At 39.1% G+C, this 23,751-nt stretch overlaps 1 protein-coding gene across 6 annotated transcripts in view; it reads left to right on the top strand.

The window, feature by feature from the left end:
- The first annotated feature begins 6,923 nt into the window (after positions 1-6,923).
- Positions 6,924-23,751, top strand: part of RIOK1 (RIO kinase 1) — a 63,473-nt gene continuing 46,645 nt past the window's right edge. For 5 of the 6 annotated variants that reach the window (XM_058176468.1, XM_058176466.1, XM_058176463.1 and 2 more), the window contains exons 1-11: positions 6,924-7,063; positions 9,055-9,193; positions 11,224-11,419; positions 14,180-14,270; positions 15,461-15,530; positions 16,036-16,078; positions 18,018-18,110; positions 20,102-20,214; positions 20,312-20,392; positions 21,649-21,735; positions 23,478-23,615. In XM_058176468.1, coding sequence (XP_058032451.1) covers positions 9,123-9,193; positions 11,224-11,419; positions 14,180-14,270; positions 15,461-15,530; positions 16,036-16,078; positions 18,018-18,110; positions 20,102-20,214; positions 20,312-20,392; positions 21,649-21,735; positions 23,478-23,615 — 983 coding nt within the window. In that variant the 5' untranslated portion in view covers positions 6,924-7,063; positions 9,055-9,122. Of the gene's footprint in view, positions 7,064-9,054; positions 9,194-11,223; positions 11,420-14,179; positions 14,271-15,460; positions 15,531-16,035; positions 16,079-18,017; positions 18,111-20,101; positions 20,215-20,311; positions 20,393-21,648; positions 21,736-23,477; positions 23,616-23,751 lie in introns of those variants that run through there. The other variant, XM_058176469.1, reaches the window with a different exon arrangement.

The following is a 23,751-nucleotide window of genomic DNA, read 5'->3' as shown; positions in this document are numbered from 1 at the left end:
TTTAGTTTATGAAAAGAGGGACAATGTTGTAAAAATATATATGGCCATTACAACTAGGTGCTTCATTTCATGGGAAAATTTTAGTGGACTATTCAGCACCTCCCTGACTTGCATTCAAGCCTGCCATCCAAACCATGATTTAGGAAAATTGCATCCGAGCTGAAGGTTACCTGCATTTACCTGCAGTGCTCTGCTGCTCTGCAGGCTGCTCTCAGAAATCATTGTAGTGCCAACAAAAAGGATAAGTGAGGCTCTTCTCAGCCATTATTATTAATTCCTCTCCTCAAGATTAATGCATTATTAGATCTTTATCCTACCTTTATTACTTGATAAGTAAGGTAGCAAATTGTATAATATTCCTTCCTCTCCTATTTCCCCACACAACAACAAGCCTGTAGACAGAGAGTGATTAGCCCAAAGTTACCTAGGTAGTTTTTCATGCCTAAAACAAGACTAGAACTCACAGTCTCCTGGTTTCTGGCAGCACTTTAATCAGTAATTAGTTCTCTTTTGCTATCATAAAAGGCTTCCTTATTCTCATAGCCACTTTTGTATAATGGAGAGATTGTCAGGATGATTGACAGCAGGCATAAGATTCCCAGGAAGAAGACAGCAATACCTAAGAATGACTAGAAGATGGTGACACTACAGAAGAAAATGAGGGTAGACACAAGTTTTGAAAAGCCTCTCCTTGGTCTGGTTCCTTCAAAACATTACAGACAGTCCTCACTTAACAACTTGCTGCTTAGCGAGCATTGGAAGTTACCATGAATCTCCCCAGAGTGACTTATGACCTGTTTTCAAAGTTCTGATGGCTGCACCCTCCATGGTTCCATGATTGCGTTTCGGTGCGTGGCAACCAGCTTGCATTTATGGCCGTTTGCAGCATCCTGCAATTATGTGACCTTGAGTTTTGGTGGCTTTTGCTGTTTCCAGCATTTACTACAGCTAGCTGGGTTCATTATACCCAGTAATCCTGAACTATACTTTAGATTAGATTAGGAGTCTCCAACCTTGGCAAATTTAGGATCTGTGAACTTCAACTCCCAGAATTCTCCAACTAGCATTTCTGAGTCTTAAAGTTGCCAAGATTGGACACTCCTGTATTAGATTAAACCTTATGGTACATCTCAGTATATTGAGTGAACACAGTTTTTGGTGGGGGTCAGGGAGAGGAACTATGAGAAAAAAAACCTACATTGGGGTTGGAAGTTGGAATCCTGGATTAAATTTTCTTTCTGAAAAGTTTAACATTCTTAGCACTTATTGAAGCACCCTGTTTCAGTCCAATGGAAACTAATGGTCAGAAGTACTCTTTAAGGACTGGATTACCCTCTGGGGATACCTAGGATTTCTGTTTCATTTGCTGACCTTATCCAAAAATAAAATAATAAAAAAAGAATCCTATTTGCTTCCAAAGTGTCATCTTTTCTCCAATCAGCCTATCTGATATTTCTGTTTGCTTTCTCTTAGGCACCACCAGTGTCAAAGCTGTCTAACAAAATATGGCTTTCTCCTGTGCTTTTCTAGCTTTGCAGTTGTTCTAGGACAGGGGTCTCCAACCTTGGCAACTTTAAGCTTGGAGGACTTCAACTCCCAGAATTCCCCAGCCAGCTTTGCTGGCTGGGGAATTCCGTTAGTTGAAGTCCACCAGGCTTAAATTTGCCAAGGTTGGAGACCCTTGCTCTAGGAAATCACTTATGGTGAGGGTCAAACAGTGGGACGTGGTAGCTGTGCTGGGTTCCTGCTCCTATTCTATTCTATAAATTCTATGCTTTGTATTCATAATATTAACAATTGTCTATAGGCCTAATGACAATAATGCAAATATTTTCATGACCTCCTGAATTCTGGAGAATTTGAAGATTCCTGACATTTACAGAAAGGCAGGCTAAATTGTATTTTATTGCAACAGTTATATTTTTAAAACACCCACTCCAGTACCATAATGAACATTTTACATTGCACATTTCTGACATCTTTTATGGTCAGCTAATGTCGGTGTAGCAAGTGACCTAAGATAGATCTTGGACTGTAAATTAATTGTCCACCAGTGTCTTTACTTAAATTGTTCCACCTAGCTCTGGATTGCAAAAATCTAAATACCCATTAAATGGTGAACACAGAGATACTGAAAATTTTGCTATCATCTACTCTAGTGGTTCTTAAATTGGGGGTAATTTGGACCTCTCCTGACAGTAATGATATAATTTGTAATTGTGCTTGTTTCTAAGTCTAGGATCCAGGTGGGATGCTATTGCTAAGCCACTTGTGTAAAATAACAAAGACTGTGATGTTGTGTTGTGTGTGTGTGATAATAACATTATTTCACCTTGGGGAAAATGGGTCATTGGTTCAAACAGTTTAAGAAACATTGATCTACTCTTTTCTAGTCTTACTGCCATCTAGTATCTTCCAGATTTTTGTAGTCCAGGTTTGCTAGTCCTACTTGTACCTGAGGGATAGTTTTTTAGGCAAAACCACCGTCAGGATAAATTCCAGAATGTGCAACCGTTTCAAGTCCTTCGGGAGAAGGGCGGTATAAAAATCAAATAAAATAAAAATAAAATAAAAAATAATGAGAAACAGAAAGAATTAAGAGCAAAACTTGCATTGGACGATTGTAAAATAATGAAATGGTAACAAATGTAGAAATGACATATTTATGAGGTAATTTTTCTTGAGCAGAAACTCCTCTGGAATCCCAAGTCCCCTTCTTAATATCCCTTCAGATAATCTGCAGACTATTGTTGCACAAGACAATTCTGGGATTATTTTGAGATAGTGGCCACTTTTTGCCTTTCTATCAACTAGATAGAGATTATGCCTACCAAACAGAAAAGGGGAAAATAACAGTGCTCATCAGGAATAGGATTAAAGTGATTTGTCCACCTTCTGCAGGCACGAGTTGGTCAATCCAGCCAGTTGTGATTTAGTCAATTAAACCTAAATGATGTTATGATGTATTTGACATGTTTCCATGGCTTAACGTCTTATTTGACTTATAAACTGTGGGTTAGGGTTATTGTGCTGAGTGAAACCAGTCAATTGTGGCTTTTATTTTAAGTTAGGCAAATAGGTCTAAACCTGGCTTCTTGGGCCTCCAGGCAGTAAGAAAGATACTTTCAGGCCCCATCTGCTTATCAATGGCTCAGTTGCCCCACCCAGAGCCACTGCCCAGGAGTAGCTGTGTTCCAGGCTGCTGCTGTGAGCAGATAAGAGAAGGAGTCTCTCTCCCATTTTTTGGGGCAGTAGCATCAGTGGGGCATCTTTGCCATGGAGCAGAGCCCCTAATAAGCCCACCATTTATACTTTGAGAGAGCCTCAGAATGAGATTCAAAATTATTAAGGCTTAGACTTTGTGTTTGGTCTAGACAAAACTCCAGTTCTGCCTACTCCATTTTGGAGAAGGGAGAAAAGACAAAGGAGGGCAGGTCCCATCCTGAAGCAGAAAATGCTGAAGGTGGTACATATTCTAAGTTGTTTCAATTTAAAATTAATATAATACAACATTTAAAATTAAGCATAGAATATAACTGTTTCTCTGATCAGGACATTTTGCCCACCAAAAGAAACAACAATGAAAGAAAATAAAAATGATTGTTCTCTGCACAGGAAAATCTCATTCTAGTCAATCCATAGATCAATTAATCTTTGCCAAGGTATTGTTTTGCACAATTAGCTTCAGGGCCACTCCAAATCATGCACCCACAAGCTCCATAGACTCTCCTGAATGTGGCTGGGCTGCACCTCAGCATAAATTATACTCCAGTATGGAACACTTAGTTATTTTTGCTCAAAATGCATTGAAGTAAGAACAGAGGCTTTCTGGTTAAACAACATCTTTGGCTATCCAAATCACCTGCTTATTTTTATTTTATTTATTTGTATTCTATCTTTATTATTTAGACATATAACGCAAGGTGGCAAACATATCCAATATACCTTTCTCACCCTATTTTCTCCACAATAACCCTGTGAGGTGGGCCAGGCTGAGAGAGAGTGACTAGCTCAAAATCACCCAACTGGCTATCCAGATGACCATCCTTAATATATCCTATCTTTCATCCAGGCCAAAAATTTGCAAAACACTGTGAAGTTTTCAGGCTATTTTTCCTCCAAATAAATAAACACTAAATAAATGATTAAATAAATGGATTCTTTCCAGCCAAAACTGGTTCCTATGACTTCAAAGACATTGGACCTTGTAAAATTCTTAGCAGAAATGCTAAGCTATTATTGCTTCTGGATATATATATATTTTCTGATTTCCCAATCTTGGCTATAAGTTTAGAATTTCTTGTTGATTTTCTATTTGCATAGCCCTGAGGTCTTACTTCGTTGAGCTTTTCAAATTCAGCCAAGATCAGCGGGATGCAATCAAGAAATTATTGCTTCTGGATATATATATATATTCTGATTTCCCAATCTTGGCTATAAGTTTAGAATTTCTTGTTGATTTTCTATTTGCATAGCCCTGAGGTCTGACTTCGTTGAGCTTTTCAAAGTCAGCCAAGATCAGCGGGATGCAATCAAGAAATGGGCTTTTAGACCCTGAAGATCATTGTAGTGCCTGGATTAGGTAAACATTATAATGATGATTCCCGATATTGACCAAGCTAACTCTGAAATTAAGGTCTGAGCCCTGGCTGAAGCAGTGGCTGCTTGGAAGCTATAAAATTTGTAAGAACAGAAGATAAGCAATGCCCCGCTGGAGAGGTGCCTATCTAGTCCAGAAGTCTGTCTCACAGTAGGCAACCATCTGCATAGGGAAGCCTACTAAGTCTTCCAGCACATGGACTTCAGAGGGAGCTACACACCTCCATGAATTGGTCCAACCCTTTTTTGATGCCAGCCAAGTGATAGTTAGCACTACATTTCATGGTAGCAAATAGAGAACATGTTTGTTGCTTAATTTTTGAGGTGCTTTTATAAGGCTATCAAATCACCCCTAAATAAAAGTTTAGATTGAGGCTTCTGTAATCTGTACCATTTTTCTGCCATCTAATATTCCGAATTTTTTGCAGCCCAGAATTTCACCATTCTAGTTTATGTTTAGGCCATAGCAATGAAATCTCTCTCTCTTAACCCATATATTTAGCTGGACTGTCTAAGTCAGTGATGGCTAACCTTTTCGCCATTGCGTACCAAAAGCGTGGGGAGTCTGGGTGGGTACCCATAATTCTATGTGCCCCCTGAATTCTATGTGCCCCCTGAATTTGTGCGCGACTCCACCATGCTCCCCCAGCTTTTGTCATGTGATGGCATGGTGGGCCCAGTAGGCCCATTTTTTGCTCTCCCCAGGCTCCAGAGCCTCTCTAGGAGCCTGGGGAGGGCGAAAACGGGCCTTCCCCACCCCACCCCAGACGCTGCGGAAGAAGGAAACAGGCTGTTTCCCTACTTCCGGTGGGCCCAGCAGCACCGGAGCTGAGCTCGCATGCCCACCAATATGGCTCCATGTGCCACCTGTGATATACACCATCACAGGTCTAAGTTAAGAAGGAGCTTCTCTGGAATCACAATCCTCTATTCCTATTTACCCGTATTTGTTGCTCTAATTTGGCCTCCTTACCAGATAGGAAACACAGGTTTTTTAAAACATTTTTTAAAATTAGTTTTGATGCTTGGCAATTTCCCATACTGTTTTATGCTATATATTCAACTTTGCTCTACTGGGGCTTACTAATAACTCGGGGGGGGGGGAATTGAAGGGTTTCTAAAATGAGGGGTGCATGGAATTCTTAAACCATGTTGAGAAAAGTTTCCAAATTGTAAATTTCCAGTTACTTCTGCAGTAGTGTTCCAAGAGATAGTACAGCCAATTATCTGACTAAACAACAGTTGACTGCTTCCTATGCCAAAAACAGAAGTGTCAACATGTGTTCAGCTTTGACTCCCTAAACTACAATGAAATCAAGTGAATCCAGTCCATCATTATTGTCAATTATAATTCTGAGTGTCATGTAAACCCCCAAATAGGGTTGAATAAATTATGGCTCAGTAAGGATATTAACATCACAGATGACATATACCATGATGGCCAAACTATTGTCAACAAAAAATATTTTATGGTGTATATTAAATATATTTTTATATATGTATGTGTATATACACACACCCAGTATGTATGTAAAGTAAAGGTAAAGGTTCCCCTTATGCATATGTGCTAGTCGTTCCCGACTCTAGAGAGCAGTGCTCATCTCCATTTCAAAGCCAAAGAGCCAGCGTTGTCCAAAGATGTCTCTGTGGTCATGTACCTGGCATGACTAAACGCCAAAGATGCACGGAACGCTGTTACCTTCCCACCAAAGGTGGTCCCTATTTTTCTTCTTGCATTTTTTACATGCTTTTGAACCGCTAGGTTGGCAGAAGCTGGGACAAGTAACGGGAGCTCATCCCATTACATGGCACTAGGGATTTGAACCGCTGAACTGCCGATCTTTCGATCAATTTAGCCACTGAGCCACCACATCCCTTATAGTAAATATGTATGTAGGTATAATTTATATTTTATCATCCATAAAATATATTTATTTCACACTGCACTTATACCCAAAATAATGTAATCCTAAATTCCGTTGAGTATTCAAAAATTAAAGTACTCGAAGTTTCGTTAAAATGTTTTTCCGTTTTTTTTAAAAAAATATCGAAGTGTCATTATAATAATAATTTAATAACAGGCATCTACATTCTTCATCCGAATTACCTCGGATTGCAAAGCCCCAGATGACCACGAGATGGCAAGAAACAACCCTTTAGTCCATTTCGCGCTCCTTCGGATATTTGCAATCCACATTGTGGGAAGGAAGCTCCCTAATTTTAAGTAATCCAAAATGAAGGGTCTTTCCAGGCTCTCGCCAAAAATAGTGAATTTGTCATCCGCAAATTCAACGAAAGCATCCGATGCGTCCCAGCCGCCGTTCAGGAAACGCGTTCGCAAACGACTGCGCGTGAGCCTCTGCAGGAACCGTAGCTCGCAGCTTGTGACGCTTCGAGCCCGAAAGGCGTGTTGGTTCCGACCTCGTGGGTCGGAATCTTTCCGGGCGAACCAGTCCCGAGGCTGGTGAGTACAATGCGCTTTAGCGCTGGGTTAAAATATTTGGCACGTTGCCTCCTCGGCAGTGTGAAGGGTGCAGGAAGTCTGTTTTTAGAGAATGGTCTCACTGGCTTTGACACTTTGTGATCTGTTGGACTGTATAAGTTATTTTGGGTCGCTATTAAGCTTTTCCATTCATTGGAAATGAATGAATGCTACTCTGTAGTTTAACTTCTTATTTGAACTCCCCTGGAAAGCTTCCCCCCTTCCCACGTCCTGAAAAGCGGAATAAACATAATACTGTGTCGATCATTTCTTGGTGACAAGTCTTACTGGCGGAAGTGATTTGCTGCCTTCCAGAATGTTTTTTTCTCCCTTGCTTCCCAATTTAGTCTCAGCCCGGGGATCCTCTAATAGGATCCCAGGGCTGATACTAAATTGGGAAGCGTATGTATGTATGTATGTATATATGTATGTGTGTGTGTGTGTATATACAAAGATACATACATATATACATATATATACATAAATTCATACATATATACATATATATACATATGCGCGCATACACACACACACACACACACACACAGAATAGAATAGAATAGAATAGAATAGAATAGAATAGAATAGAATAGAATTTTTTATTGGCCAAGTGTGATTGGACACACAAGGAATTTGTCTTGGTGCATATGCTCTCAGTGTACATAAAAGAAAAGATACGTTCATCAAGGTACAACACTTGCAACACTTGATGGTAATAGGGTACAAATTTAACACTTATTGATACAACACTTCATGATGATATATATACATATATACGCTGTGATACTAAGAACTCTGGCTAATTACATGTCACAATAACAATGGCCTATAAATCACCAGTGCAGAGAACCTCAACTTCCAAATATTGTATGCAGGTTAACACTGTTCCACACATTATGCTGTGAAATGCATTTTTATCCATTTTATCCAGGTGCAAACGATATGAATGGCATATAGGTTTTATGATACAGGTCTCCATTGTACACTGCTGGGGATATTAAGCATTGGCTTGTATTAAAAGGAATGACAAGACTGCCTTTGGGACATAATGCCAATTCTTTGAAGATCCACGTTGCGTATTGGGAGCAGAGACAAAAGCTGAACTTTGTTGAAATCAGTGCAAGCTGGCCAGCTTGAACTATGATTGAAGTTGGAATAGATTTAGAAAGGAGATGGAATATTGTAGGCCAGAGAAAAAGAAATTAATTTTTTGAAAAGGTGTTTTATGTTGCTTCTCCTTCAGGTTTACTTAAAAATAATTCTTATGCTTGCTTTAGTATGATTTCAGCATATACTAGCATTGAAACAGAAACATTTATTCTTCCTGAAGAAAAGATGAAGGAAGAATAAGTATTTCCAATGTTGGAATAAAGTTGATGAAAAATAAAGGGAAAACGTGATCATCTCTATATCTCTTGCTTGGCAGCAGATTATTATTACTGCTATTATTTCACCCAAATGCAATGGACACTGAAAAACTGGAACTCTTTAATAGAGTCCTTGAGCTCCTTAATTATCATATCCTGCCCACCAATATCTGCTATGCTTTCTTTGGGAATGACTTCCAGAATCAGAGGTTTTTGACCCCAAAGGCTGGTTGGAAGGGAGGGGGGAATTTCATGTTGGTTTTTTTTCCCCCTTGAAGAATGAAGCCATCGCAGACAAAGTTTAAACATAGCCAGGGTAAGTGATTTTATTGCCTGAAAAATATGCCTGAATTTTGCTTGTATAAAATCCTCTTTAGTACAAATTAAACATATTAAATGTTTTGTGTTAAACTTCGTGCCTAATAGACAGCTTATATAGCAAGTTACATTCTACTGGTTATCCACAGATATTGTGTTGTAGTTACACATAACTCAGAACATGCATAATTAGGATCTGCTATGTAAGGCATCACTTGCAATGTTGTGTAATCCATATATATCCATATACCATATACATTATAATGTACAATATGCTTCTCTTTATAGCATCCATCTATAAAAAATACTTTATAGAAGACTGGGAGTACAGTATCAAAGATCCTGTAACAACAGTAATGAATTACAGAGAAGAAATTATGAGTTTGATAGTCCCAGGACAATTTGATGATGCTGACACTTCAGACAGGTAATGCAGAAATGCTTTTCAGGTTATACAAGGCAAATGAGCTTTTTCAGATAAACCTTGTTCACTTTCTATTGGTTATTCTGGCCCTTTATTATCAGAAACAGGTCCCAATTTTTTTGTACGCATCTAAGAAAATAATTACTTGATTTGCCATGTTTGCAAAGTATTATTACAGTGGTTTTAGATAAAAAAAATACTATGATTGAAAAAATGATCTAATAATCAAAAATGTTTGCACTTGTCATCTCTGTGTTCATGCCATTTGCCTCTTTCGTCCTTTATGTGAGGAAGTTAATTATTGCTCAGCTCTTTATTAATATGTTCTATTTTTCATAACCAACCAGAGATAATGCGTACACAAATAAAATCCCCTAAATCAGTGTTTCTTAAACTTAGCCTCTGTTAATAGATGTGGACATCAAGTCCCAAATTCCCAGCCGGCAATTTTCAGGAGTTGAAATCCACACCTCTTATAAATCCAATCAGATTTGAGCTATACATGGAATGAACTATATAAATGGAATGCTATAAAGCTATACATCGAATAGAAGATACAAATGGAGTGAACTGGAAAACAAAGAATACAAACTTCCTTTCCATTAGAAGAACCCAGAAACCTATATGAAGAGAATGTGTTAAATCGCGGGTGTCAAACTCGTGACATCACGTTACGTGATGTATCGTGACTTCTTCCCCCTTCGCTAAACCGGGGATGAGCATGGCCAGCATGTGACACATCCGGCCTGTGGGCAGCAAGTTTGATACCCCTGTGTTAAATAGTCAACTGAACTGAATTTTAATATCTGATACACCATCAAAGCTAAGGAATTATGTAAAGAGGATGTCATTAGATCTTAGAGTATCAATCAATCAACAGTGTCTCCATCTTGTCAGAATTCAATCTTAGGTTATTGACTGTCATCCAAATACTGATCCAGTCCATGTACTCACTTGATTCAGGTGGAATGGAAAGAAAGTAAGTGAGGGATGGATGGATACTATAACATACAAATGATATCTTGTTCCAAATCTTAAAATGACTACCTCCAGCAGTTTCTTATAGATCAATTGTGCACAACTTAAAGTCTAGGTTGGCATATAGTTCCTGAAACTCTTGGATATTTATAAAAGTTGCCACTAAAATATGTACCGGGCCATGGTACGGTAAATTAAACGGGAAAAAATGCTATTCATATTATTATGTACCATAGAATTGCAGAGTTCATCACATCCCAACTTCCATCAGCCTTACCCAAGTTAAAGGTTGGAGAGTGAGACCTATTTTCCAGCAAGTCTGGAGAATTCTGTTACACTGTTGGCCTGATACATCCACGCACCTTCAGACCCATCCTTTGGTGACCTCTAGGCACCATGACTTATCTGTCCTTTTAAATGTGTTTTTAGCTAAAACGAAGTAAAAAGGAAAGGGTTCCCCTCGCACATATGTGCTAGTCGTTCCTGACTCTAGAGGGCGGTGCTCATCTCCATTTCAAAGCCAAAAAGCCAGCACTGTCCGAAGACGTCTCCGTGATCATGTGGCCAGTATGACTAAATGCCAGAGGCGCACAGAACGCTGTTACCTTCCCACCAAAGGTGGTCCCTATTTTTCTACTTGCATTTTTTACGTGCTTTTGAACTGCTATGTTGGCAGAAGCTGGGGCAAGTAACGGGAGCTCACCCCGTTACACAGCACTAGGGATTCAAACCGCTGAACTGCTGACCTTTTGATCGACAAGCTCAGCATCTTAGCCACTGACCCGCCACTTCCCTTATAAAAAGGAGACAAATATACTGTAAAAATCAATATCACTCTATGTATTTGCATCAATACTTAGGAGTTTAATAAAGTTCCCACTGGGATTGTAGAAAGTATCCCGGGAGAGTTAGCGTCTTTTAGTAAATGGATGTTTTCTGACTAGTTATGCTCACTATAGCAGCGTGTCCAATGTATGCTGTCTCCATTGTTTTGAAACCTCTATGGAGTCAGCCTATTAAGGGTTTACTAAATATTCTTTTTTTAAAAAAAATAGCGAAGCCGCGCAGGTTGCTCAGCCATCTCAGGAAGAAAAGGTGGTGATTAAAATGCAACAGTCCCATTTGAATGAGGAAGCCGATGCAGATGAATCTGATGAGAGCTCTGAGGATGAGGAAGATGGATGGGATTGGGATGATGATATGGGAAAGCTGACAAAACGGAATCCAATGGCTGGGGGAAGAAACCTACAGGTGTGTAATAAGTGGATTTTTATCTGTTACTTTTAGATGTATTTGCCCTGATTCCTATAAGATCAGGGCTATCAAACTTGCGGTCTGGATGCGTCACATGCTGGCCACGCCTTTGCCCAGTATAGCGAAGGGGGGGGAAAGTACTGATACGTCACATGACAATGCCGTGACAATGTGAGTTTAACACCCCTGCTATAGACTATCAAATTATATGACTGTGGGTATATCTTGTTTTGACCTAGTAGCAAATTGTAGTATAACATGACTACCATGTTTCCCCCAAAATAAGACACCTCCTGATAATAAGCCCAATCAGGCTTTTGAGTACATGGCAATAAGGACAAGTGCTTATTTTATTTCAGGCTTCAAAAAAAATATAAGACAGGGGAAACACGGTATAAAACCAGGCCACGATCCTGGCTTACCACAATGTGTGGATTTAGTTTTTATGTGACAATATGTTTGGCTGTAAACTACACTTGCGGGCATTTTAATTTGAACCTTTACAATTATTTTATAGGAAAGTAGTCTCAGTGCATTGGGAAAGTCAATAGTCTCAATGCTTAAGTATTCCATTTTGTTTTGAATAACAAAAAAATGTCCTAGCCTCTTGTAGAGACTAGCTGATAGTTTCAGGAGTTTTAGCACCTAATACTACCTAAGGTTAATTGCTGTCTTAATGTGTGATGGTGAGCCATAGCTTAGTGCTACTTGCATAAATGACAGGCATGCAACATATGAAGCTTGAGCATTTCCTTTTTTTTTCCATTCACACAACCCAGAGGAAGAGTAAACCAGAATTCCGTGTCATTTTAGCTAATTCAGCTTGTTATGCACAAACCAAGTTGTAGTTTAAAATAAACTCTAGCCAGCTAAAGAATCTAGGAATTGTGGTGATTTAGTGTATGGGCCTATATTTTATTTTAAACCTCAGTTCTTGATGTGCATGCATTGCTAAGCCACCAACTAATTCAAATGGAATTCTGATCTGTTTTTTCTGGTCACACAAGGACTAAAAAAGGGAAAGGAGGTGCATCTGTTAAAATCTTTGGGTTCTTTTTCACTGGGTGCATCCCATTATGCTGTTGCTCCTCACTAAACTCAATGCAAAACTCCCACTGTTTTTAGCCTTCCCAAAGTCAAGTTTCATGTCTTACTATACTTCCTGCATTTGATGAAATGTGTTTTTTAGGTTAGCTGGTATTATTATTATTATTATTGTTGTTGTTGTTGTTGTTGTTGTTGTTATTATTATTATTATTATTATTATTATTATTGAGTATATGCTTAACAAATATAACAACAAATATATGCTTTTGCTCCTGTGGCCTTAATTGTGATTGATGCATTTGGAATGGGTCACAGAATTCTGCATTCCCTCTTTTTCTAGTGCGGGTATCTGCAACCTGCAGTTCTGGAGCCGCATGCGGCTCTTTTGTCCCCCTGCTGTGGCTCCCTGTCTGCTGAACACACCACTGGCTGGCCCCGCCCCTCGCCCTTCCCTCCCAATCACTCCACGCCTGGCCTGAGAAGGTAAGGGTGACGGTGGGGAATGGAGACTTGCTCCATATTCCAGAGCAGGAGCGAAGCACCCCTATACTTGCCATATCTCGTAGGCGCTTCTTCCAGCCCTTGTTCATGCTGTGCGCACCTTGGTTGCTCGAGGAGATGCACGACTTGCTCTCCATCCTGAGACACTGGCCCAGCCCGGCTGCGGGCGATCCTCTGCATCATAATGGGCTCCAGTTGGAGGAGGGGGACACCGTCTCCCCTGTTGTGAAATATGCTAAATTGAACTGTGCTGCACAAGGCGCTGTGAGAGCAGCGGGCAAGCTAAGGAGGTGGCAACAGTACTGGAATCGGCCACAGCCAGGCCGAGCCAGTGTCTCGGGGCAGAGAGCAAGTCACGCGTCTCCCTGAGCGACCAAGGTGTATGCAGCACCAACAAGGGCCCGAAGAAGCGCCTGTGAGATATGGCAAGTACAGGGGTGCTTCGCCCCCTCTCTGGAATATGAAGCGAGTCTCCATCGCCTACCGTCGCCTTTACCTTCTCAGGCGAGGAGTGACAGGGAGGGGAGGGGCCAGCCAGTGGTGGGTTCAGCTGACAGGGAGGCACATCAGGGGGACAAAAGAGCTTAATTTATCTGAGATCCTGAAATGACTCTTAATTTAAATATGGTAAAAAGCACCCAAAGACGAAGGAAGAACAATATCAACCAAAAAAACACAACCCACCAATCCTTGCCTGTTTTTGGAAATGGTTCAAGAGGGAACACACACACATATACGAGGCAGAGAGGGGGAGGAGATGAGAGAGAGAGAGAAAGAAAGATATATATATATAGAGAGAAATATATCTGTTCGCACACAAAGGAGCCACAAAACCTGGGTCAGCATGGCTGGGTGTGTGTGTCCTGTGACTGGGTGGGAGTGAGTGACATCGAGTTGGCCATGCCCACCCAGGTTTTTGGCTCCCGGTGATTTCTTTTCTGTGGGAAACTGGTCCAAATGGCTCTTTGAGTGTTTAAGGTTGCAGACCCCTGCTCTAATGAAACTTATTCATGGATAAGGTTATAGAGCACTTGACTATACATGCTAACTAGTGTTTGCAAGCCTGGGGAATTTGTACATAATACGGATAGTACTGGGGGACGTAATCATGCAATTGCCTTTTTTATCGTTTTTCAGATTAAGGATCTGTAAAAGTGTGCCTTTGGAATGGTTTTAAAATGGAGTTTACTTAATAACATCTTTTTTCAGGCAAACAAACAGATTCCCAGCAGCAATGCAGCCAAAATGTCTACACCTACAGATAAAGCATTAAGAAAGTTTGAAAATAAAATCAATCTAGGTAAGTGGACCCATGTAGAATTCCGGGATTCCAAAGGGACTGAATCAGGTGATAGTTTTTAAAAGATGAAATTCAATGGATTAATGTGCTAATCTTTCATGGGAAACTATTAAAATGCCTCTGGGAGATGTACAAAAACTCTGATTTTATTTGTTTCTGTTTTGAAATAAAGTTTTGGCTCATCAAAAATAGACTTGTAGCCCCCTGTTCCACATTTCAAATCATATTTTACTAACAACTATAGCAGGAGTATAAGATTATGAAATGGTGAAGGTCATCCTGCACAGGTGCCTTTCAGGGTAGGCCAATCGACATGTGTCTCAGCTTCTCTTTTTTTCTGTCAGCCATATCTTTCCTTACAAGAGGAAGAAGGATTAGGAAAACACTACGATTTGAAAATTGTAGCTGAAAAACAAAGCCCACCTGGATCAGGGGTCTCCAACCTTGGTCCCTTTAAGACTTGTGGACTGCAACTCCCAGAGTTCCTTAGCCAGCTTTGCTGGCTGAGGGACTCTGGGAGTTGAAGTCCACAAGTCTTAAAGGGACCAAGATTGGAGACTCCTGACCTGGATTTCCTGGATTGTACCACCATTACCAAGCTGTCCTCGCTATCATCTAGTCTGTTCTCAGACACCATTCCGCCAGCCAACTAACTAAACAGACCCTTCTTTCAGGTCCTGCCTGCTCTTGCTGGGTCTCTAACTACAGATTTCCCCTCCTTGGTAGATGCAGTATTACTATGTCATACAAAAACAACTCCAGAATACACAACAGACCTACCGTATTTTTCGGAGTGTAAAGACACAGTTTATTTTTTGGGGAGGAAAATAGGAAATAGGAAGGAGAATAGAAAATTCCTCTAAGATGGTGTTATAGCTGTTCCCTCAGGATGATTCACTGGTTCTTTGTCTGTCTGTCTGTCTCTCACACATATATTTTGTGGTTTTTAATTGTGCACGTTTTCCAGAGACATTGAGAAGTTGAGTGGCTTCAGAAATATAAGGGGGAAAAACAGTTGACAGAAATACAGTATATTGTGCTTACTTTAAATGTAAACGTGTTGCTTGTTTTCTAGAAGTATGTTCACAATGAAATTATGCACATTCACAATGAAATTATGCACATTATTTTTGGACAGCAGTGTTGAAGCCATTTTTAAAGAGTGGGATGTGTGTATGTGTGTTTTCCAGACAAGCTGCGTTTTGCTGATTCTGTTATAAATAAAGTTACAGAGAAGTCTAGGCAAAGAGAAGCAGATATGTAAGTAATATGGATGTGCAGAAATGTTGTAGAGAATATATAGCTATTAATTGATTGGCATGGGTTTGTAGTACAATTAATATAGTAATGCATTATGTTTTTATATAATATTACATTCTAAGAGAACCTTGTAAAATTAACATTGCAGTCCTGCAGATGCCTCCTTAGAATTTTTTGCCTGATCATTTAGGACTAGGCATGCATTCCTAAAAAGTGAGGTTAAGATTGGTTTGGTAAATTTAGTTATTTCCAATTTTGTTTTGGCATGTTCTTATCTAATGGTGATACTATTTTATGTTCCTGAAAACCACCCTAATGTTGCTTGACTGAAGTCTGTGTAAGTTGCGTTATGAAGATCCCTGGTTTTAATTCTTGGAGAATGTTTTAGGTTTTCTGTTCTGTTTCTTGGCCCAGAATATTTTCATATTGCTGTTGTAGCTTAAGTGTTGAGATATTTGTATTTTATTCCTGTACAATGGATCATACAATGTTTTGTTTCTTCTAGGTACCGGGTAAAAGATAAATCAGACAGGGCAACAGTAGAACAAGTAAGTGATATGAATTATCAGTTGTAAAAAAATGTATTGTGAGAATTCATAGCATTTATCCTTTAAAAGGAAACTATTCAGCCAGATATGTTCTGAAATAGCAGTGCATAACATTGTAATGTCAATGTGAAATCCTCCTTTTACATTATACAGTAATGCTTTATCTAGATGGGTTTTCTCCATTTCATCAGGTTATTCCAAAATCCTATCTGAGAATGCTTAGAAACTTTTACTGCACTACTGATCTGATGTTGGGAGGGCAAAATATAGGTGGAGAGGTGTTTGCTTCCAGATCACATTGATGGATGCTTTTGGACTATATTTTGTCCAAGTTAATTGTTATATGGGTAGAATAATAATAATAATATAAGCTTTCTCAGAAATGAAGTATTCTCCAGTTTCATGATTGTATCTCTCTGCCTTCAGAGGAAAAAAAAACCCAGTAAGATTTCAGTTGCTCTGTTAAAGGTCAGAGAATTGCAGACTTCCAGTAATATAAACCATGATTAATTGGATTCTTTAAAGAAATAAGGTAGTCCTTAAGACCAACACATTTATATGTATATTTGTACAAGTGGCCCTCATTTACTTGGACTGGAATTATAGTCACTAAGTCCGTGATGGTGAACCTATGGCACACGTGCCAGAGGTGGCTCATAGCACCCTCTCTGTGGGCACGCAAACCACCACTCCGGTTCAGCTCCGCCACGCATGCGCACGCACCTCCCACTGGCCAGCTGGTCTTCGGGTTTCTGCTGCACATGCACGGGAGTGGGGTGTGGGGGGGGCATGCATGCACGCGTGGGGGGCAGGGCACGTGGGGGGGCATGCACACATGCATAAGCTGGGGCACATACAGGGGGCTTCATGCGCATGCATGGAGTGGGGCGCGTGCATGGAGCCCATGCACATGCGAGGGGCAGGGGCATGCATGGGGGCTGTGCATGCATTGCATTTTGGGGGTTTGGCCACGCTTTGGACACTTGGTCCAGAAAAGGTTAGCCATCACTGCACTAAGCGGTGTGATCTTAAAGCACAATATCACATGACTGTGTTGCTTACTGATGGCAGTTATGGCACTTCCTGTTGTCCTATGGTGTCATAAGCAAACCACCACAGGTTGTTTAGCAAAGACGTCATATGGTTGTATTTGTAGCCTTCTGTCAGCTTCCCCATTGACTTTGCTTCTTGATAGCTGGGAGTGAAGTTGCAGATTGTGATCATGTTATTGCAGGGTCACTGCAACAGCCACAATTACGAGAACAGTTCATAAGTACTATCCTTTCAGTGTTGTTATAAACTTAAATGGTCACTGAATGATTGATCATTAAATGAGGACTGCCTGCATTGATCTGTAATTTCTTAATCAGACAATAATGGATAGAAACACATATTCATTTCATAAAGTTGATATTTGTCTGATGCTTCATGAATCCAGCAGTGTTGGCCTCATTCTATAAAGGCTTATGATGTAGTCACGTTTTGCTCCTACATTTAAACTTTAAAGCATTTGCAGATTAAAAAATTGCAAAAGAAAACAAGTTGGAAAAAGAATTGGTATAAGGGCCGTGGATAGCTCAGGCTGTTAGGAGCCTGTTATTAGAACACAGTAGCCTGCAATTACTGCAGGTTCAAGCCTGGCCCAAGGTTGACTCAGCCTTCCATCCTTTATAAGGTAGGTAAAATGAGGACCCAGATTGTTGGGGGGGCAATAAGTTGACTTTGTAATATACAAATAGAATGAGACGATTGCCTTATACACTGTAAGCCGCCCTGAGTCTTCGGAAAAGGGCGGGATATAAATGTAAATTAAAAAAAAAAATTGTGGGAGAAAAATCTTGGCTTTGAACAAATAGGACTTTCTTAGATTTTAAACTTGAAAGTGATTTTATCTACATCTTTGTATGTAATGGATTTGATGGCGATTTGTCTTTCTAAGGTCCTGGACCCAAGAACACGAATGATTCTGTTCAAGATGCTTAGCAGAGGAGTGATATCCGAGATCAACGGTTGTGTCAGCACTGGAAAAGAGGTTGGCTGAACCTATAGTTTGCTAAAAGTAATCTTGCAATGCATTTTAAAAAGTCTTGTGATTTGTATTACATGCTTTTTATAATTTTTCTGAAAGGTCATTTTGGAACAAAGAGGCTCCATTCTTCTGCATCGAGACTGGCAAGGATTTACCTAAGATTTAGCTTTGAAAAGCCAAGATGCAGTAAGGCTTGGACTTGAATGACTGAGTTTCAGTTTCAGTTTCTGTTTCAGTTGTCAGATGTAATGATGTGTAGGAATGTCCTTGGGAGATAGGGCAAAGAGACACAGCCAAGGGAACAATCAGGTGGCAACTTATCCTATGGCAGAAATGTGGGTGAGTCAAAAGGCTCAGAAGAAACCCACCCTAGTTTTTAGGCTGTAAAGGGGGCGGCATGGAGAGGGGGAGAGATACTGTACTTTAACACTTGAAAGAATCTGTTAATCTTATAATGTACAGTAATAATAAAGAAATATAATAAAGTAGAATTAGCTCATCTGACCATGTTTCCTGCCTGGTTTACTTCACAAGACTGACATGAGGAGAGCAAATTTTCTACCTCCATACTTTTCCTGTGATTAATTAAACACCACCTAAATCACTTCTAGTAGTGACTGTAGAAGAGCAGGCAGCAAGCAGGTTTTGCTATAATTCTTTTTCTTAGCACTTACCATATTTTTTGGAGTATAAAACGCACCTTTTTCCCACCAAAAAGAGGGTGAAAATCTGGGTGCGTCTTATACTCAGAATGTATCCCCGTCCAGCTTCTCAAATGGAGGTTTCAGAGGCTGAAAACAGCATCAGAAACAAAGCTTCAGAAAAGAAGCCCCCAAACAGAGGCTTTTTTTTCTGAAGCTGTGTTTCGGAGGCTTTCAGAGGCAGAAATAAAAGTTTTTTCTGAAACAGAGTTTCAGAAGTTTCATAGGCAGAAAAAAAAGCAAAACAAAGCAAGGCACAGAGCTCACAACCAAGGAACCTGTTGCTAAAATTCACCTCTGGGAACAGCTGATTGGGGATATTCTGGGAGGCCAATCTACCTGCCAATCAGCTTTTTTCTTACTTTCCTCCCCAAAAACTAAGGTGTGTCTTATATTCCGGTGCGTCTTATACTCAGAAAAATATGGTAACTATGGTTTCACGAGCTGGGTCCTGGGTTGAGTCCTCTAAGCCACAGCTTAATGTAACCTGACTGTGTATTCTAGGCTTTTTTAAAATCAAAAATATTGCTTTTGTTGTCAGATTAGACTTAAAGGCTATCCAGGCAGGCTGTCCCTTTCAAAAACAATAGGTATTGACATAATGCTTGAGAAGACCGATGTGGAATGCAATGATATAATTTGCAGACTTACAATTTGCAGTGTGTCATTAAGTGCCTCTTTTCATTCAAGCAGTTCTGCGCCAAATCGAGGACACAATCCAAACAACTTTTTGTACATGTGAAAATAAGCTTACAAATACAGAGAGCCATTTTTCCCTCCGCACATAGACCATGCATGATAAAGAAGTATTTATTTCAGGTCATTAATGCTATGTATCATTATTATAGGAGTGGTATCTCTCTATGCAAAATGATTCAAAGTGTGGGCATCTTTTTTTTTTCATTCTGTTCATGGTTCACCTGCTTGGAAAGGAGTAAAGGCAATTTGAAGTATTAACAGAGTGTGGTTTGTACCCCTGTGATCTGTAGATTTAGCCTGGACAGTTATTGGATTCATTTTTGTAGCCAGAGTACCATATACAGTAGATCTCAAAATTAATACTAAACCTAATAATAAATCATGTTTAATAAACTATAGTGGCTAGGTTCATTAAACTCAGATATACCACAGCCAGTGATCCAAAATAAACTCTATTATGTGTATTAAACTCTGTGTCATGTAGTAGTTAATTAAAACAAAGTAATTTTAAAACGGTTGACTTCTCAAATAATATATAATATATCAGTTTATATATTGACACATTTTTGTTATATTTCTTTCCATTTTTTCCAGGCTAATGTGTATCACGCCAGCACTGCAAAAGGCGAGAATAGAGCAATAAAGATTTATAAAACTTCTATTTTGATGTTTAAAGATCGGGATAAATATGTGAGTGGAGAATTCAGGTGAGTCTGTATTGCGTAGTTGCTTCTGGATTTCACTTTTCAGTTGGTTTTTTTTTTTAATAAAATAAACATTCAACCTCCCTCTTGCCATTCCAAGGTTTCGTCATGGATACTGTAAAGGAAACCCAAGAAAGATGGTTAGGACATGGGCAGAAAAAGAAATGAGGAATTTAACCAGGTGAGAATTGACATTCTTCCATTTTCAGCTTGACTTCAGGGAATAATTTTAATCCTCTGGAAGTTTAAATAATAGCATTGCAAGTTTTTAAGAAGCAAAATGTTCAGGAGATGTATGCAATTCTGTCAACTTCTCATTCAGGACCAACATCGGAGTGCCTTGGTTGAGGATTCCTGCTGAACTCAAGAACAAATTTGTTCTTTTAAAAGCAAAATAATTTAAATACTCATTTTTCCAGGTTTAGAACATTAAAAAAAAAAAAGAAAGCCATGAATTTTGTTTTTCTTTTCTAACATGTACAAATGATCCATGTTCAGAATCAAAAATATGGCAATGAAAACAGGAAAATGTACATATTGAGTGATCACATTCGTATGTTACTCATCTTCAAAAACTGATATCTGACAAACCACTCCAGGCAAATGCATTGTTCAGTAATCTCTCTTTCCCAGAGTAAGGAGAGCTTTTGATCTTTAACAGTCAAGCAGTCTCAAAAAGTAGAACAAGGAAGAAGATATTCCCCGGTTTTTTTTACATCTAAGCCTAAAGGGGCATACAGTTGACAAACAAAACATGAACAAAATCTTCACTGACTGGGGAACCACATAGATGTGTTTTCTCTCTATTTGACAAGTGATGGATAGTTACACAATATCGTTTTACAATAGGCCCTTATTAGGAATTGTGTAAAACTTAACGATGGGTATTTTAATTTAGTTCTCAAGTGGATGTCTGAGTAGAGGGCTTTAATTTGGAGTAAGTATCTGGGTTCCAAATTTAAATTGGCCAGTTTCTTTCACAGAATATTTGTGCTCAGTCAATTCACGTTAACCCTTGAAACAAAAGGATTGTTTCTGTTTTTAAATTGAAGCACATATCCCATTTGAGATTTTAAAAATAGTTTACCCTGAAAGGAAAAGAGGCACCTCTATCAAAGACTTTGGGAAGAAAATAATTATTTGTTAATAATTTACATACAATAATTAACATTTGGCCTCAAGAAATGAGAATGAAAATGAAAATGAAAGATGTCAGCAAGATTGGGAGAGCTTGTGAGGCTTTCTTTATATATTTTCTTGCTTTATATACAGTATTTCCTGACTAAATAATTATGAAGGTAAGATCAATATTATTGGACTAAGTGATCTTCTGAATTTCTGAAGCTCTTTTCTGCACTTAGGACTTTTTTAAAAAATAGGTGGTATCAGATATATCAAATAACAGCAGTTTTGTCTTTTCGGTTTCTTGCTTGGTAGGTTACATACAGCACAAATCCCATGTCCAGAACCCATTATGCTAAGAAGTCATGTTCTTGTGATGGGCTTTATTGGCAAAAATGATATGTAAGTATATTCAAGTGCTGTGCGGCTGGGTTCAAATTTTGTGTTAAGCCAGGATTTATTTTAATTATGATATACTATGCAAATCATAGTGGCCAGACTCACACAGAATAGTAAGCTTAAATATTTATGATTTATAGATTCACACACTTAAACACATTCTTGCATACTCCTATAGGAGTTACTTAAAAAATATAGCATGGGAAAGGGCTATATAGGAAGTCAAGTACTAATGTATTAGTGTCTTCCATTGCATTGGTCAATGTTTTGTTGACCTCAACAACTTTAAAATGTGTGCATTTCAGCTCCCAGCATGTTGGCTAGAGGAATTTGGGGAGTTGAAGTCCACGTATTTTAAAATTGCTGCAATTTGGAAACACTGATACAAGTTTATAGAATCAAAGCTTCAGAAGAATTGTTCCTCTAGTGCAGGGGTCTGCAAACTTGGCTCTTTTAAGACTTGTGGACTTCAAATCCCAGAGTTGAAGTCCACAAGTCTTAAAAGAGCCAAGTTTGCAGACCCCTGCTCTAGTGCATTTCTCAATTCTAGCAAAACTAGTTAGATGGCTGATCAGTACAGTACAGTCAGTGGGAAAGCAGTAGCAGTGTGTAAAATGCTTTGACTCTGAGTTGTCTCAAATTGAAAACATTCTGCTTCAAATTTAAGAGTGTTATTTTCAAAAGCAAAATAGGTTGATTCAGTCAGCCTGAAGCACTTCTGAAATTATTAAATTTCTAATGGGAAAGAGCTGCTTTTTGCTTGAAATATTTTTTTCAAACTTGAAACCTGATGTTTTGAGTTTGAAACATTTTGCACTCAGCTGGAGGATTATTGTTGTAATGCTATCCATGTCATGGAAAGCTTGAAGCTGATTATTGTTATCTGGACAACAGAATATATTTGAGCCTCCAGTGACTGGATTTAATTTGAGCACCCCAAATTAAGCTTTGTTCTCTGCAGGAAGATTGCAATCCTTTCCACCACAGGTTATTTGTTCCTGAAGCCGAAGAAAACAAATCAAGGATACTCAGTTGCTGAAGTACATTTTTGTCCTGGAAACTAGATTGACCTCGGCAGCTGAACATTTTTAATTTGTCTTTTAGGCTACCTAACACTCACTTAAATAGTGCTAATGCTTACTTTTAAATTAAAATGCTAGTTGAAATATCAGTTTGACAGGTCTTTTGGAGGAGGGGGGGAGTTCATCCTTGATGTCCATTTAATAAATTACTTTCTTCATTTTGTTGTACATTGTGTAATAAGATCTTCACACGCATGAATTAAATTATGACATATAAGCAGGTTTTTTAAAGTGCACGTCTGGATTACTTTGGGTGTAAGATATACGTTTGGGTGTCCGTTTTATCTGTTGCATCTGAAGTTCATAAGAGGGTAACTGTTTAATTGAGACTTCACTGTGCATAAGCTTAATGAGGTACTTGTAAGGCTCTAATTGTGATATTTGGGAGGTTTGATCAGAAGGCAAGATGCCTTGTACAGTGTGCAAATCAGATAGACTGATGCACCAGGCTTAGATGCAGGGATGAGAAAATTGAGAAAAACAAAAGAGTTTTTCACTTTTCCTCCTAAATGTTTTGTTTTTCCCTTGTGATTCATATTTCTGCTAATGTGGGAGTTTGTTTTGGCCTTACGGAAAGACAGTGATTGCAGTATTTAAGGAAATGGACAGTTGGAGAGATATCTAAATATTGTATTCTTTGTTTCTTTTTTCCTTTGGTCTAAGGCCCGCTCCTTTGTTGAAAAATGCCCAGTTATCAGAGTCAAAAGCCCGAGAGTTGTACCTGCAAGTCATACAATACATGAGAAGAATGTACCAGGACGCCAAGCTTGTTCATGCAGATCTCAGTGAATTTAATATGCTGTATGTCTTATTTTTGTTTTTCATCTTTAACATTGGGACATGAGACATTTGAATAATGCCTATGTGGGGGTTACAATCCTCCCCTTAAGATAGGTATTGTTTAGCAGAAAGCATATCCTCCTGTCAGTATCACTCT

The sequence above is a fragment of the Ahaetulla prasina genome, chromosome 3 (assembly GCF_028640845.1).
Source record: "Ahaetulla prasina isolate Xishuangbanna chromosome 3, ASM2864084v1, whole genome shotgun sequence".
Classification (NCBI taxonomy): Eukaryota; Metazoa; Chordata; class Lepidosauria; order Squamata; family Colubridae; genus Ahaetulla; species Ahaetulla prasina.
The sequence above is the reverse complement of the archived record's forward strand: the minus strand, read 5'-3'. Positions and strand labels throughout refer to the sequence as shown.